General features: G+C 36.6%; 1 protein-coding gene across 1 annotated transcript; it reads right to left on the reverse strand.

Moving 5' to 3' along the window:
• Positions 1-10,716: 10,716 nt before the first annotated feature.
• LOC122083254 (zinc-finger homeodomain protein 5-like) lies at positions 10,717-12,936 on the reverse strand. The gene has a single exon (XM_042651001.1). It carries the CDS (start codon positions 12,325-12,327, stop codon positions 11,212-11,214), a length of 1,116 nt encoding a protein of 371 aa, XP_042506935.1. The 5' UTR covers positions 12,328-12,936; the 3' UTR covers positions 10,717-11,211.
• Positions 12,937-18,825: the final 5,889 nt, after the last annotated feature.

An 18,825-nucleotide genomic window follows, 5' to 3' on the forward strand; every position in this document is an offset into this window, starting at 1 on the left:
CATGACTATATTATTATTGTTGTTGTTACTATTATAATAGAGTTTTCCTTCACCGGAGGGGTTCAACCATCATCTTAGGGTCTTAAAATATCTTTCTCCATTCCACCCCTACTTACAAATGGCCGAACATATCCCTCACTATTGCGTCACACCCTCTTCCACCCATCTAAAAACCACAAATCCACAATCAAGAGTTTCTCATTCACCGTACCTTAAAGAAAACTAGGTCCAATTAGTTATAATTCAACCAAGGCCATCCTTTAATAGTTTCTTACATCAAAAGATTCACCACCTCTGCAAATCCATCGAGACCTCTATACTGCCCACCCTGCCTTTGCAGTTTGCACTCCCTACAAAGCCTGCCACAATCCCTGCAATTCTGACTGTTGAGAATTTCCTACAGTTAACATTGTTAACATTTGCCCCCCAAAACTACGCATTAGATATCAAAATAGGGGCCTATACTGCAAAACCAGTATTTGGTTCAAAGCTACCTTTACGAGTAATTAAAAATGACACCCCCTTGTAATAGACTTTAGTACTCTCTTTTTTTTTTTTCCTTAGGGGCTGTACTCTTCCCCTTTCTTTTAATGCATTGCTTATTCACCCAACAAAAAATAATAATAACAAGCTTTGGTACTCATCCAGAAAATAGACTCTTTCACCGTCACAGTGAAAGATAGTGGTTGAGTCATGACACATTGAAGGAAGGCTAAGGTCGTTAATTTATCGTTAATCTATCTCTCAGTTTTATTTAAAAGCATAATTGGGTTGGTATCTTTCTTGTTAAATATAATAGCATTTCGAGTTTTGTTCAAACATATTTTCAAGAGAAGAGAAATACAGATATATATATATATATATATATTCAAGCCTCAATCCTAATGGCCCGGCTGTCGAAATCCTTTTAAAAATATCATGCAAGAGGAAAATGTGCCATTCGGCTTCAATTTTTTTTTTTTTTTTTTTACGAAAACAACATTATTGGTTAATATTCATGAATGGCATCAGTTTACTCTTGATAGAAAAAACACATACTAATTCTTTCCATAGAAAAAACACAAAATTTGGGATTAATCTTGAAATATGTTAAATAACCTTCCACGAATTTAGAATCTATTTTAGATGAAAAATTCTTGGATATCAATAAAGAACAAAACCATGAGTCTTCCATAGGAGAGGAACATAACGAAATTCAAAGAATTGCGTTCACAACATTAATTGGAAATAAAGAATTAAGTAGTCCTATTATTCCAAGCACCATTTATAATTAACTAATGGATTAGGAGAAACTGAAGAAGGACTTCATAACCAGCTACAAAAGGTATCCATTTATCATTCCAAATAAAAGTATTAAGCCATCTCCTATTTTCTACAAACTATATTCCTAAACCTTGAGTTGATTGAATCAAGTTTAGAATATAATTTATTGGAAATTAAAAAGCAAAACATCCAATATGTTAGAACAGAACTCCGAACTGAATAAGAATAGATCTATAAGGCTGAGAGAGCATAGGGAATTTCCAATTAGCTAATTTCCTTTCAACCCTATTCACATAATCTTTATCATGCTTGAGATTTTTTTTGTTACCCATAAAAACTGGTGTAGCAAAAAATGTAAGCAAAACAATAACTAGGCAATAGGTATAATAAGACTTTGACAAACTATTATATTAATGAAAATATAAACACAAGCAAAAGATGACTTACTTGTTCAAGCAATCCTTTTGAAACAGTAGCAGAAATCGTCTGTAGAGTTGAGTCGTATAGTATGTATACTCTCCTTAAGGTGTTTGAACGCCCCATATAATTGTATGCAACTGGGTTGACCCTACGTTCTCACCTCCAAGATAAAGCAACTCTCCAATTGCTTAAGGTGCACTCCAATAAGCAATTCCCACAGGTATGTTCGAAGGTAATACTTAGAAATTCAAAGTAAAAATAATAACAGAGAGCAAAACAGAGAACAAAAGCACTTGCAGTAAACAAAGAGTAAAAAAATTTCACAGTATTTCAATTTTCGAATACAGACAGAATACATGTATATATTGAATGTAGGATTTTGTATACGAATGGGTACACCTGTACAGGTACCCATACATATACAGGTGTCTCTTTGTATGGGAAGGGTACATTCACTTATAGGAAATGGTACATTATACATTAATATGTATGGTGTGGAGCAAAGCCAAAAAATTACATGTAGCAAAAGGTAGGTTCTTTGAACCACCCACACCTGTACCCAACCCCGACCTCAGCCTCAGCCTCAACCACGGCCCGACTCAGCGCAAGATTCAAAAACACCCTAGGAACCCCCACGCACACATGACAAGGAAGAGTGTCTCTCCAAAGGGCTTGCACAATTAACAAACATTCATATATATATATATATATATATGTCCAAGTTTTCTTTCATCTCTAACCAATGTGGGACTAAACTTTGTGAGAAGTTTTAGCTCCTTTCTACTTCACAAGTGATAAAGACAAAATGGAAAAGGCACTTTTGGGAGGGAAAGTTGAAATTTAAAAGAAGACCTTTTGTTACAAAAGACTAAAAGCTAAGTTTCAAAAGGACCATTTGAAAAGATAAATTTGACCATAGTTTGAAACTTAAATTCCAAAAATTCCTCCACAAGTTTCAAAATATCGATAAAATAAAAAAATTGAATAACTAAGTATATTAAACATAGTAGGACACATCGTTGCAGATATCTTCAGAACTTGAACCTACACTAGGTCTGATGAACTACGCTACAGAGTACGAGTGAAGTCAGACTTCTTGAACCTTTCCTCATCTGTGTAGCCAGCTAGGTCACCATCCATTCCAATCGACGTTCGAGACAACCTTTAACATGATAATATTGGACATTTTTTACCGGCCTTGTCTGCTATCTTGGTCTCATGGATATTTAGAGAATTTGCCTTTAAAATTCTCATCGGTTGGCGGCCACACCCCCTACATCTATTTAAGTCAGCCCATAGTGTGCACCACAGTTAACACACCCCTACACTTCGTGAGATTCAGATTAATTAAGAGTTTATAACTCATCATCTTTTCTTTGTGGTAGTACTATTTTACCATCTAGCCAGAATGAGCAATTGAGTAGTAGTACCAAGTAGGTCATCCAGTGACTTCGTTTGTATTATTTGAACCTAATTCAGGATTTAATCTCTTCACATAGGTTGGGTGTCCATCACATGACCTATGACACAAGCCTTAAGCTCATTCCTTTAGATGAATCATGTATAATCTTAGTAGGCATTGGTTTTGTGAACATATCAACTAAATTGCTTTCTAATTTCAAAAAATCAATAGCTATTATGTCTTCATTTATGTACTGTCTTACTAGATTATGTCTAAGATGAATGTCTCCTTTTTCCATTGTATATCTTGTTTTTTGCTTTATCTATAGCTGTTTGATATCACAATGAAGTGATATAGAAAGCACCAGTTGTAACCACAATGAAAAATCTACCACTAGATTTCTGAGCCACTCGGCTTCAGTTCCAGCCTTTTCTAAAGCGATAAATTTCGCTTCCATGGTGGATGCTGTACCACAGGATTGTTTAACTAATTTTCATGAAACCGCTCCACCACCTAGTGTGACATGTATCCACTAGTTGTTAAGGATTCATTTGTATCTGATATCCAATTAGCATCATAATAGCCTTCCAAAACAATAGAATTACCACTGTAACAAAGACCACAATTTATAGTACCTTTTAGATATCTCATTAGTCTGTCTAGGGCATACCAATGCTCTTTACTTGGATTGTGAGTGTGTTGATTCAACTTTTCAACTGCTAATGTTATATCTGGCCTGGTACAATTCATCAAATATGAAACAAAATCAACAACTTGTGAGTATTTCTGTTGATTTATTGGTTCACCCAAATACTTTTGTAAATGGCATACTAATGTTGTTTACTTGGATTATAAGTGTGTTGTCTCAACTTTCCAACTGCTAATGCTATATCTGGCCTGGTACAATTCATCAAATATGAAACAGAACCAATAATTTTTGAGTATTTCTTTTGATTTATTAGTTCACCCAAATACTTTTGTAAATGGCATTCCACCTCTGAAGGTGTTTTGATCTTTAGTGAGTCATAATTATACTTTTTAAGCATACTTTCTATATAATGTGTTTGAGATAAGATTATCTCCATTTCTTTCCTGATTATCTTCATACCAAGAATAACATCAGCCTCACCCAAATCTTTTGTATCAAAATTGGACATCATTCGATTTTTAGTTTGCATAACAATATCCAAATTTGTATCCATGATTAATATGTCATCCACATAAAGAAGTATAAATACTCCTTTAACTTGATGAAATTTATTATATAAACATCTTTCAGCATCATTTACAATAAAGCCATTTGATATTAATACCATATCAAGTTTAGCATATCATTGTTTTGATACTTGTTTCAGTCCATATAATGATTTTACAAGTTTACAAACTTTTTGTTTCTTTCCAAATACTATATACCCTTCAGGTTGTTTAATGTATATTTTTTCTTCTGAGTCTCCATTTAAAAATGTTGTCTTCATATCCATTTGGTGTATTACCAGATTATAGATAGAAGTCATTGCTATCATTACTCGTATTGTAGTAATTCTAGAAGCTGGAGTGAAAGTGTCAAAATAATCTATATTTTTCTTTTGTCTAAAACCTTTAACAACAAGTCTAACTTTAAATTATCAAGTGATCCGTCCGGTTTTAATTTCTTTCGAAATATCGACTTAGTGTCTAACACTTTAGACCCTAATGGCAAATCAACTAGTTCCCAAGTATGATTGGATAAAATAGAATCCATTTCACTTTTTGTAGCTTCCTTCCAGAATACTGCATCTTGAGATGTTATTGTCTCTTTATATGTAAGAGGATCATTGTCTATAAGATAGACAAGCCAATCATCTTCTGAGTAAGTAGACTTCTTTTGTCTCTTACTTCTCTTCAGTTGACTTGCTTCAATTTCATTTGATGTAGAAACACTTCCTTTTGACATTTCTTCTCTTTTTTAATCTTTTCCTATACTTAAGTCATCAACATTTTCCTTACATAATTGTAAGCTTGACTTAAAAGTAAAAATATTCTCAAAAAATTCAACATCCCTAGATTACACATCATCTATGGTTTTGAGAACCATACAACAAAATGCCCATACAACAAAATGCAAAACTATGCTTTGCATATCTAATAAACACACAATCAAAAGTCTTAGGCCCTAGTTTTCTTTTATTTGGTCCAGTTATTGCCACCTTTGATAAGCAGCCCCATACTTTTAAATGATTTACACTAGGTTTTCTGCCATACCATAATTCAAATGGTAGCATACTAGTCTTCTTGTGGAGTACCCTATTTAAAATATAGCAAGCAGATAGAATTGCTTCACCCCACATATCAGGTGGTAAACCCAAACTAATTACCATAGACTTCATCATCTCTTTTAATGTTCGATTTTTCATTTCTACTATACCATTTGATTTAGGTTGATAAGGGGCTGTAATTTCATGAATAATACCATGATTTTCATCAAATTCATTTATGTTAAAATATTCTGAACCTTTATCAGTCCTAAGCCTTTTAATTTTCTTTTCAAGTTGATTTTCAACTTCAGTTTTGTATGATATGAAAGCATTTCCTACTTCATCTTTTGAATTAAGTAAATACAACATAGTGAATCTTGAATAATCATCAATAAAAGTTATAATATATTTTTTACCACCCCTTGATTCATATGACTTAAAATCACTTAAATCACTATGTATAAAGTCCAATAAACCACTTTGCCTAACAACATATTTATGAGATTTTTTAGTAAACTTAACCTTTATACATGTGGGACATTTGTCTAGAGAAGGCTTAACTTTATTTTTAAGCAATCCTAATTTGCTCATTTTAGTAATATAAGGAGCACTACAATGTCCTAATCTACTATGTCATAAATCATAAGAGTCAACAAAATAAACATAAGAACTTGGCATTTCATTAATAATTCCAGATATACTTAATACAAATAAACCATCACTCAAATAGCCTTTCCCCACAAATACATCATTTTTCAACAATACACTTTATCTGACTCAAAAGACAACTTCAACCCGACCTTGTTTAGAAGTGGCCCTGAAATGAGATTTCTCCTTATATCTGAAACATGGAATACATTTTTCAAAACAAGTGTCTTTCCAGAAGTAAGTTTGATTTGCCACTTGACATTTTCCAACCACACTTAAAGATTGAGAATTTCCCATAAAGGCCTTATCATTAGTTTTTATAACAGAGTACTTAGAAAAGGAACTTCGATCTCCACTGATGTGCCTTGTAGCACTAGTATCAAGTACCCAATTCGTTGGTTTTTCAACCATATTAACCTCTGTTATCATTGCAATAAAAATCTCACTTTCAATGAAATTAATCTTAGCCTTTTTTCATTTTGCTCCTGCAATCCTTCTTGAAATGACCTGGTTTTTTACAAAGGAAGCAATTACCTTTCTTTTTCTTGAAAGGTTTGGCTTTCTTAACAGGAAGGCCCTTCTTAGAATTTCCTTGCTTTTCTGTTTCAACCAAATTTGCTTTGAGTTTGGGAGTCTCAATAGCCTTGTCTTTTGCACGGTTCCTTTCTTCAATTTTGATCCGGACTACAACTTGTTCAAAGGTCCACTCCTTTCTCTTGTGCTTCATGGTTAACTTTAATGGGTTCCAAGAAGAAAGGGATTTCTCAATCAATGAACCAGTGACAAATGCATTCAACAGAATGATATTCTCCTTTGCTAGCATCCCAACAAGCACCTGAAATTTGTCAATCTGGGAGATGTCCTCTCCATCAGACATAACAAAATTCAGAAAGTTGGTCACCACATACTTACTACTCTCTGCATCCTCAAGAGTGTACTTCTTGGACAGAGCATCCCATATCATGTATGCACTTTCAAAAGAATTATAAACATTATATAACTCAAGTGAAAGTGCATTCAAAATCCGATTCTCGCATTTAAAATCTGCCTCCACCCAAGCAAGTCTTTTTGCTTCAAGTTCAGGATCCTCACTTTGTTACGGCTTGGGTTCAGTAAATGCAAAAGTAACCCCAATCTGAGACAAAGCGAACCGAAGCATTTGCTACCACCTTTTGAAATTTTGACCATTGAATTGGTCAATTTTTTTAAATTTAGAAACGATCCTCATCTTCTCCATGACAGATTGAAGTGATCCAACTGTAGCACAACATTAGTGGGTGTTGAAAAGTAAGTAGGTAATAATGGTGGAGCAAAGTTGACAGTAGGAATTAGTACATCAACATTGGTAAGCAAAGTTGGTGTGGCACCACTTCCATTAATTTCAGCATTTGGATTAGGTGTATCAGAATCCGTATCATTTGCCATAACCTTATATCTAGGTTCAATTACCTTAAGATTGTAAGCAAAACAATAACCAACCAATAGGTATAAGACTTTGACAAATTATTATATTAATGAAAATATAAATACAAGTAAAAGATGACTTACTTGTTCAAGCAATCCTTTTGAAACAATAGCAGAAATCGTCTATAGAGTTGAGTCGTATAGCATATTCTCCTTAAGGTATTTGAACACCTTGTATAATTGTATGCAATCAGGTTAACCCTACGTTCTCACCTCCAAGATAAAGCAACTCTTCAATTGTTTAAAGTGCACTCCAATAAGCAATTCCCACATGTATGTCCGAAGGTAATACTCAAAAATTCAAAATGAAAACAGAGAATAAAAGCACTTGCAGTAAACAGAGAGTAAAAAACTTTCACAGTATTCTAGTTTTCTAATACAAACAAAATACTTGTATATATTGAATGTAGGCCTATGTATACGAATGAGTACACTTGTACAGATACCCATACATATATAGGTGTTTCTTTGTATGGAAAGGGTACACAGGTGTCTCTTTGTATGGGAATGGTACATTCAATTATGGGAAATGGTACATGATTCTACGTACAGGTGTATGTACATACATATGTACATTATACATTAAAATGTATGTTGTGGAGCCAAGCCAAAAAATTACATGTAGTACAAAAAATAGGTTCTTTGAACCACCCACACCCGTAACCGACCTCGACCTCGACCTCGACCCCTGCCTCGGCTCACACAATTCAAAAGCACCCCAGGAACCCCCACACACACATTACAAGGGAGAGTGCCTCTCTAAAGGACTTGCACCCTTAACAAACATTCCTATATATATGTCTAAGTTTTCTTTCATCTCTAACCAATGTGGGACAAAATTTTGTGAGAAGTTTTAGCTCCTTTCTACTTCACAAGTGCTAAAGACAAAATGAAAAAAACACTTTTGGGAGGGAAAACTGAAATTTAAAAGAAGGCATTTTGTTACTGATGAGGGCATATCTCCCTAACCATGGCACGGTCAAGGAGCGTCCTAACGAATGCTGCACTGCTACTCCGGCCCCTCATCTGGCCGTGCTGCCACCTCGGCCCCTCATCAGCCTGAGCTGTCACCTCGACCCCTCATATTGCCGTGCTACCACCTCGACCCCTCATCAGCCTGAGCTACCACCTCGACCCCTCATATTGCCGTGCTGCCACCTCGGCCCCTCATCGGCCCGAGCTATCACCTTGGCATTTCATCCAGCCGTGCTGCCACCTTGGCCCTCCATCAGCCTGAATTGTCACCTCGGCCCGACATCATCAAACAAGGTTCCCAAAAACGTGCTCTTGTCCACTCCTACATTTAAGGAACGCAATCCCTGATCACAATGACAAGATTCTATCCATTGCACGTCATCAAAGGCATCCACCCCTCCCACGGTTGGCACTTCCGAGATAAGAGGGGAATATTCCCCCAGTATACCCTAGGATCTGGAATATTCTCAGCATCAAAGAGTTACCCCTCTCCAGGACTCCACGCTTAGTAGAACTCTCCCCGGGCCTCCCCCTTTCTCCACTCCATCAGTAGCCTATAAATACCAAGGTAAGTCTCCATTGAGAGGATCGATCACTTCTTTTACTGAAAACTCTCTAAGTATCTGTTGTGGAAAGATCTGACTTAGGCATCAGAGAGTCCCCCCTCGGATCAGCCTGGCTCTCCCCTGTCTTCTTTTCTGTGTAGGTCGACTGAAGCATCAGGAACTGGAAGGAAGAACACCCGATCAATTTTTACCACATCAGTTACAAAAGACTAAAAGCTAAATTTCAAAAGGATCATTTGAGAAGACAAATTTGACCATAATTTGAAACTTAAATTCCAACAAAAAACACTACATTCACATCAACTCCTAAGCTACAAGAAATTATATCTTTGATTCACTCTCCAACATAGGGACTGTACATCACCATTTTTTTTCTTTTTTAAATATCCTATAAGATATCATTTTTCATAGCTATACAAAAGAAGAAGGTCTCATCAACAAAGAGAAAATGAGTAAATTCCAATTTTAATTCCTTTACACATCTATATCTCTCTATAAACCTTCAAAATACAAGACAATCCTTCCGTAACAATATTAAAGATACACATACTAATACTAATAGGACATCCTTGCCGGATACCCCAAAGGGCCTTTAAAAAAAAACCCCTCCAACTTAGTTGAATAAGAGATCGAAGATAATAAATAATTAATCATATCACATCAATTCTAATTAAACCTTAAATATTTCAATATTGCTCTAAAATCTTAGAAACAACTTCTTTTGTGAATCAGGGATAAGATTACACACATTTACCCTTTTCAGACCCTGTAATAACAAAAACCTCGTGCATTAGGTTGCTCTTTCCTTCATGCTCCAATTTACTACCTATAGTTGCCAGAGCATAAATTAGGGGGTGGAGTGATAGATATGCCTACCAATGGCTGTGGACTCGTGGAAGCTTCTTGAAAATGTTTAGTAGTGAGTGTATTATTAAATGGTGTTTCGGAAACTATACATGGATCATTGTGTCTCTCTCTCTCTGTTTGACATTTCCAGTCTAGGTAGAGAACGTCCTGCTGCCAAGTAGACTGGACTCAGAAATGTGGAAAGGAAAAAGCTTGAAGCTTCCCACCACCGAGCGGATGTTGATCTGTTAAACCCAGATCCCAATAATCAAAACAGCGAAAAAAAAATCTGCAGAATGGGCTATATTGATTGCCATGCATGGTTTCTATGATCAGACCCAAATCATGTGACGCATGTACAAAATCTCAGTAAAAGACGACTCTGATTTAAAGACAATCCTAAAAACAACTCAGACCACAGAAAGTACCTTGAAGACAATCCAATCTTCCCAAAGAAAACAGTAACCGCAAGGCCTGGCCGGGCTGCCTCTCTCTCTCTCTCTCTCTCTCTCTCTCTCTGTGGATGGATAGATGGATGGGTGGAATCTGAGGTAGGACGGTGAGAGAAGGCTGGGAGACTGGGCCTTGGGTTCCCAACCGAGAGGCATGCCATGTCCCATGGGGGAGCAGGCAGGTTTCCTTTGCATTTCCTCTCTCTATAATTTTCTTAGAGAGAGGGAGAGAGAGAGCTCCCTTCACAACCTAAATGAGGAGATTTCTATTACAACGGCTTTGGTGTCTTTCCCTCTGCAAATCATCTGATAGAAAGCCCACTTTTTACCTGGACAAACTCGAGCAATGCAAGATACAATGACATGAAGGTTGAATACTGGAAGAGAGAGAGAGAGAGAGAGAGGGAGAGAGAGAGAGATGAAAGCGGTCTAAGTGGTGACTATGGTGGTATAAACGTCAGGGCAAGTGGCCCTTTTTCTGATTCATTAACTGTGTCTGAATACAATGAATGCGGTTGCCTTTGAGTTGAGACAAAGTGGGCGTGTTCTTGGGACCAGCCTTATCTCCTCTCCTTATTCCTCAGCCGCAAAGTTTGAACTCTGGACGTTCAAGCTGGGAATGTGATCTTCATAATTTCATTCCTCACCCACCTCCCCACTCTCATCCCCGAAAGTGATGTGTGCTTATCTGCTAGGGTTTCTGACTTAGTGTTTCAGAAGAAGAAGAGGAACCAAACTGTGTGGGTGCATTGTAGGGTTAATAATGTCTGGTTGCATCGTGGGTGTGTTTTTAAGTACTTACAGAAGTAGAATACCATACCTTTCACATGAAGAACAGTGAGGACTGGGGAGGAAGAAAGAAAAATGGATCAATAGAGACATTCATAGAAGTTGGTTCATCTCTAAATTGGTATTAACATACAAAGGAACTTCATTTCCTCTTATGATGATGATGATTGCTTCTTCTTCATGGAATGCTTGTTATTGTGCATCCAAACCTTAAGAACCTGTCTCTTCACACCAACCTCCTCACAAAACTGTTGGACATCTGGCTCATCCTGCTTCTGAATCCTCCATCCCAACTTTTCTGCGAATTCCAACATCCTATCTTTCTGGTTGGGCGTGAATTTCGTCCTGAACCTCTTTTTTGACAGGGCGAACGGTTGTGTTGGTTGCGAAGAAGTGCCTCCAGCGTTGGATTTGTAAACGTTGAGGTCCTCGCTCGATGACTCCGTCGCCCCTGCTCCGCCTCCGCCACCGCCGCCGCTACCGTAAGCCATCATCATGGTCGGCGGGATCGAACCCATGGATGGACTGGTAGGAAGGCCCAGTTGGAATTTCTGGTGCTGTTGCGAGGGAGCCAGTTGAGGATGATGATGAGGTCGATGAGCATGTGGAGTAGCAGGCGGAGGAGAGATTCTAGTGTTATAGCTGTAATAACTATTGGTGGCCGCGGCGGTGCTAGATCTGGGCTCTCCTTCTACCTCTTTCCGGTGGAAATTCCGGTGGCAGTCGCAAGCCGCGCATTTTAGGGCCTCCGAAGTCCCTTCCTCGCCGCTCGGCATAAATTCGCCGCAACCATCGACAACATGGCCACCAATGGTCGCCGCGTGGTTCTTGAGGCATTTCCTATACCGGACGGTGACGGAACTCTTGGGGGTTGTTGGTGTCCTTGCCGAGTTCGATCCACCTGCAACTGCTGCTAAACCAGTTGCACCACCAACAGAGATAGCCACTGGAACTGGATCTGGGTCTAGTTGTTGTTGTTGTTGTTGATGACGATGATGCTGGAAAAGCTGCTGCTTGGGACGTAGATGGCGATGATGATCTAGGGTTTGAGATGATGGGTTGAGAATTGAAGTTCCATTTCCATTCCCAGTCCCATCTCTTCTTCTTTCTTCACCACCTCCTCCTCCTCCTCCTCCTCCTCCTCCTCCTATTCCTGCCGGTGTGATCACTACCTTTGAAGATAAAGATGATTCTCGAATGGGAGGATTATAACTCAAGGAGCTTATTGGGATCCCTATTTCCTTGTCTTGTTGACCTCTCAATTCCATTAAATTTCTACAGTGAACTTTTCTTTTTCTCTTTTTCCTTGATCTAAATCATCATCATCTTCATGAAACATTCTTCTTAATCCATGGATCTTTTTTTCTATTCACAACCTCAACTCATCTTATCAAATCAAAGATGGGGAAGTAATCGAACAGAGAGAAATCAAACAAAACTACAAAGTTCAAAAATTCCCTTCAAAAATAATATTTGTTTTCTCCTTCTCCTTGATTATGACCTTATTGGTGCTAAACCCACCCACCGTTTTCACTAATTTAAACCCCTTCCCTAAGACGTAAGCAACTGATCGAGGAGTTGGTGTGGAAGAGATTAATCCTGTTGTCCCAAAAAAAAAATCTTAAAAAAGGAGTAGAAAATTCGATGGGGCCCTGTACTTACCTAATTAAAAAAAGGGCAAATCCACTGTAGAGAAAGCAAACTTGAGAGAGCGAGAGAGAGAGAGAGAGAGCTGAAAGTGAACGAACCACCATAACTATCGACCACTAAACCTCACCTGGTTTAGAGAGAAAGGGGGGAGGGGTGGGGGACTGGGGGAGTGTGGAGATGGGGCTTTGCTTCCTGTAATCCCACCGCCCATCAAACTCCAACAAGAAGCAGAATGGTTGTTTGTGCAGGGGAAGAGTTAAGACCATGAAAAACATGAAACCGATAAGATTAAAAGGAAAGGGGGACCTTTGTCCTCTATGCTCTGCAAAAACACCGACAAGGTCATGGGTTCATCCTTTCCCACGCTCTGCAAACTGGTCCCGTCCCTAATTATTGCCCTTTGTATTTGTTATCTAGTGTTGTGGTGGTGGTGCACAATTGAGAAGAGAGAGAATGTTGACGCGACGTTGCCTGGAATTACTCAATAAACTCGCTTAACTCCAAAATCATCAATTTAAACGTGCCCAAACACCAGCATTAGAGATTAGACTGACTGGGCTGAAATGATCTCAAACCCAGAGTGAAGTCTCACCTAATAAGATGCTTAGGCAGAGAGTGGAAACCTTTTGGTCCACAGCACAGCACATGTCCTCTGCTATGCTACCATCACTATGTCAGTTCCCTCTCTCCTCTCTCCTCTCTCCTCTTTTGCCTTCTGCAAGGCTGCAAACCCTAACTCTTTTTTTTTCTTTTGCTTTTTTTCCCCCAAACTCTTTAATTCTTTCTCCCCAATTGATGCCCTTACCCTTCCTCTGCAAGGCTGCAACCCCTACTCTATACTCTCTCTCTCTCTCTCTCTCTCTCTCTCTCTCTCTCTCTCTCTCATGTTCATGCTTTGTATCAGGTGCCATATGATTCATGTCGCAGTGGCATTACCCCCCCCCCCCAACAAAAAGAGAGAGCTGAGAGAGAAAGATCCATGGAACAGCCTTTCCTTTTAAGCTGGGCTTTTTATTTTGGGTAGAAGGGCACTGAACAAATTGACCCCTTTATTCTATGTTCTTTTTCAAATTTTATATTTTCTTTCTCAATTCTCAAACCACGACAACATAAGCAATCTGATTCTGCACCCTTTTCTTAAGCTTCAAGTCTTTATAACCTGATAACATCTCTATTTAGCTTGTTTCTTTATATTAATTAACTCTTTAAATTAATCTGCCTCCCTAATCTAGTAAAGTTTGACAAATCTAAACTATTTCTTTTTCACAAGGAAACAAAACTGTTACCTTACTTAATCTGAATCACATAAGAAAAGTAAGATAAGAAGAAGGAAATTAATGATTAGAATAAGAATTAAACAATTTTAATCAGCTAAGAGTCTGAGACTAAGCAGCTCCTTTTGGGTACAACTTTCAAGTTCTCAGATTCGTTAAAAAAAGGAGTTGAAAAACCCAACGGACCCTGTTCAAGAATGTATGTATTATTAAACCAAGGGAGACTAATGGACTAGACAAAAAATGCAATTAAGACTGAAACACAGATAGAGAGAGAGAAGGGCAGGATTGGCCGACACGTGGTGAAAACCCAACCAAGTCTGAGAGGGCCCTTTGGGTTTTCCTTTGGAGGTCAAGTCATTACTCATCCCTCGTCACTCACTGCGCAAGCCTATCTATAGCATTGTGAAGGCCCAAAGGCCGAGCATGGTAATAAAAATAAAATAAAATAAAATAAAATTTACGATCACTTCGTTACACTTCAACTATATTTACTAAAATTCTTCCGCTTTTTATTTTTTTACTGATATTCTTCTGATTTTTACATCTTTTTTCAATTGCTCTTTTTTAATATTTAAATTGCTCTTCCTTTTCACTTGTAATCTATTACATTTTTTTTAAATTGGTTGATTCAAATCATGTTTTAAACCAAACCATTAACAAGTTTTGTCTCATCCAATCATCAAGAATATTATAAATTTAAAAAAGAATAATTTTGTATCTGATCTATATTTATATCAGTATCATATATTCCAATCTGATACCACAAATTTTTTAATTTTTTTTTAATCCTAAGATTGGCTGAGACGGATACCAATCCAATACCGATAAAAAAATAGATTGCTAAATTTGTGATGATGGATAAGGTAAAAAAAATTAATAATAATAAATAAATAAATAATATCTGTAAGAACACATTAGGTAGTCAATATCCTTGATGATTGGATGAGACAAAACTTGTAAGTGGCTTGGTTCAAACCATGTTTTAAACAATCAGTTTTAAAAAAGTGTAATGGGTTACAAGTGAAAAGGAAGGGTAATCTGGGTTTTTAAAAAAGAAAATGGGAGAAAGAGCTATAAAAATAAAAAAGTAAGGGAATTTTAGTAAATATAGGCCAAGTGTAAGAGAGTGATAATAAATTTCCCCCTTTCCCCCCAAAAAAAAAAAAAAAAAAAAAACCAGAGGCTGAGACTGAGGGCGGTAGATCAAGTACATAAGGACAAGTGTGAAATTGGTCTACAGTCGCTGTTGTTGTGTAATGAATATCGGATGGTTGAAATGAGATATGTGTTTAGATGTTCTTAGTCTTGTGATGGTCACTGCATTTCTGATGTATGACAATTGGGCAAGGCAGTCAAACTTATACCTCATCATTGATGGCAACAGCAAGAAGAATGGCGCAACAAATCATAAAAATCCTTTGCGAGGAAATATTAAGTGATAGTGAAGATCCAACTGCTAGGGTGTATATTAGGACTTTCCCAAAGCATTGGATCTTTATTGTCATCCACCGCTCACTATAGAGGATTTGAATCCAACAATAAGCCAAGTTGTGGTAAAAGAGTAGAGAGCATCTCTTCCTTCCTTTTCTCTCTCTGTCTCTCTCTCTCTGGATCACCATCGTTACATTGGAATTGAAGGAGCCGGGTACATGGGTTGATTGGTGAAATTTAATTATTGATCAAAGGAATTTAATTACTATTATACCTGTCAAGCAATCATTCTCTGTCGCACTATACTAGTGTGATGAGGATCTAGGTGACTAAGAACATCGGAACACACACCCCAAGATGCTCTCAACCATCTAGATCGCCACCACATTAGTTTTATACTTATCACACTCGATGACCTTGACTAAGTCGTGGACATAAGCGTACATTTACGGAAAAAAAATGTATTAGTACATACGCACGTGCCATTGCTCCCATCGTGCAACTCACGACATCTTTGTTTTTGCACTCTACGTTGTAATAAAAAAATAATAAATAAATAATTAATTAATTAATAATTTATAATAATAATAATAATGATAATAAAAAGCTCTAGGTTGTAAACGTGCGTAAGAAGGAAGGGCAGGGTCCGAATCTCCGACCCATTAAGTTTAGTCGCCGTAGTAGGGTCAGGTTGTCATGCGCTGGACTCTGGAGTCTGGACCCACATCGCAATGACCAAACTTTGTAAAAGCAGTCCATAGCAGTTGGGGAGTCCAGATTCCACATTTCCTGCACGCGTGATTGGACACATGAAGTGGACATGGTGGTGGTGAATTGTGAAGGAAAAGATTTCATCAGAAAAAAAGGAAAAGATTGTGATGGAAAAGATAAAGGAAAAAGAAAAAGAAAAGGAAAAGGAGATGGAGAAGCCTATTATCATTATCATCATCGTTCCCTTGCAGATCAGATCATTGGAAATAGGATTTGGATATGATGGTATGGCATCCCTAACCCTAATCCCTCCCGTTATGAGAAATATCTTCGGTAGCACGAACGAAAAGTTGAAACAGGTACAGCGAGAACCAACAGGGATAGCGGCAGTCGCTCCAGTGGAAAACATGGGGAAACAAGTAGGGGTGTCAAAATATAGCCTGAATCAATAAAATTGATCGAAAGTTAATCGATAAAATTTAAATCAAATCAAATCGATCTTTATTTGATGGATTTTGGACTGAAATATATTGGGATCGAATGAAAATCGATCCAAATCGAACCGATCAATAATCAAACCGAATAAATCGATAAAAAAATAAATAATTATGAAATTATAAATCGATTAATTGATTATCCACTTTTCATAATATTAGTGAAAAAAAAAATTTATTGTAAAGGGAATTATTACAAATCATTGAATATTAGGTTATAAATAGAGAAATTGATTTGTAAATTTTAATAATGTTTCCATTGATTTCCTTGTTCATTATACAAAACTAGTTGGATAGTTAAATGAATGACTGGATAATAAGGTTTATTTTGTGGTTTCAATATTAGTTATCTTCTTAGTAATTTGTTATTTTTTTGTTTCAATATTAGTTATCTTCTTAGTAATTTGTTATTCTTTGGTTTCAATATTAGTTATCTTTCCCATACAACAATAAACCATGATTTATTCATAAATTTAAAAAAAAAAAACAAAAACAAAAAAAAAAATTCGTCAAATCTTGTCTCTGAATTATGAATGTAAGATTTCATTATATTTCAAGCCTGATAACAAATCGATCTAAACTGGTATTAACCTGATATTGAAAAATCGAGATAAATTGAAACTAAATCGGACCAAAACCAAAATCGATCGAAAATCGAAGTTCCTTAATGGATTGGTTTTGGTCTCCCTCATTCCTAGACCATAATCGATTCAACCCAACTGAAACCGAACCAAACCAATCAATTGACACCCCTAGAAGTAAGCATGATCACCACAACCGAATGGAAAGTCAGTACTAAGGGTAAATACCTATGAACTATGATTTTCAATGCACAACCACTAGACCACTCGGCTCAGTTCACTTGATCGGTAAATCTAACACAAAACAATGAACCTTGACGGAAGGAATTCTTGTCGTATTCTCCGAGCTACAGTCAATATGAGAAACTCATAATGGAAACGATCAACACATTTACTTTCCTATTATAATTCTTACCAGATCTAGATTCCTAACCCAATAAACTAACTATCAAGACTCTCCATGGACAATTATCAACTCTATCTATCAAAACTCAGGTAAACTTTCTTTTCAGGGAACCACTCTCTTTTCAGGTAAACTTTCTTTTCAAGGAATCCGTTCAGGATTTGATTGAAACCTAAAGATTGGACTGAGAAAGAAACAGAGTTTTTAAAGTTTTTTTATTCAATAACTTTAGAAACCTTGCTATAAAGAAATAGGTTTCATTGATTTTCTGTCTAAAAACAAAGATCAAATCTGAAAAAAAAGTTAAAAAAAAAAATTATGATTTTCTGTTATTTTCTTCTTGCCACTCTATATAAGTATGTTTGGCATTGATCCCTTTTGTATCCATGCTTTTGCCATAACAAACTTCTCCTTCATATGGTTATTAGAATTTCCATTACTATGAAGAGTAAAACAATAATTAAATGTATTCTTATTAATATCGCACTTCAGAAGAAAAATGGGCCATCATATGAGTAGGATTTTTTATGTTTTATTTTGCCATGTGGTCAACTTGGTCAAGACAGAAACTTGATATGCAAGCAAGAAATCTTGGGTCCCATGTTGATAAAATTTCAGGCCCACAAGATATCCCAAATTGAAATAAATTCCTATTTGCATTTTGCAACAACATATTATATGCAATTTCCCAAAAACAAACAACTTTAGATTATGACTTTTTTTTTAGTAGAAGGATTATGCATATTACAGTTTCAAAGATATGAAGTTAATGGTTTTGATAATCTTATTTATGGTTGAGGATATTCTCATTAAACAGCATTCTCCATTTTTAGCTAAGAAAGCATTGTTATTATCATAGGTATCTCTAATCCCCAAACCCCACCACTCAGTAGGCTTATAAATATTTTGCCACCCCAAAAGATGATATTTAGTTTCATCTTCTTGAACTCATGTCTGCAAAACCCCAAAGGGATAGCTTAGTTGGTAAGGATCATTACCTAACAATTATTAATGTCATGAGTTCAACTCTCTTTATCTTAAGAAAAAAAAAATGTCTACAAATTTTTTTATTCAATTTAATATAATCCCCTACAACAATTTTTTTTTTTTTTTTTTTTTTTTTAAATGTCAATCCTCCGGTTGATATTCTTGGTTGACTCAATTGGAAAAGTTTCATGTAAACAATATTTGCCATGTGACAGGTTGGATGGGCTGAAAT

Source organism: Macadamia integrifolia, chromosome 7, assembly GCF_013358625.1.
Source record: "Macadamia integrifolia cultivar HAES 741 chromosome 7, SCU_Mint_v3, whole genome shotgun sequence".
NCBI lineage: Eukaryota > Viridiplantae > Streptophyta > Magnoliopsida > Proteales > Proteaceae > Macadamia > Macadamia integrifolia.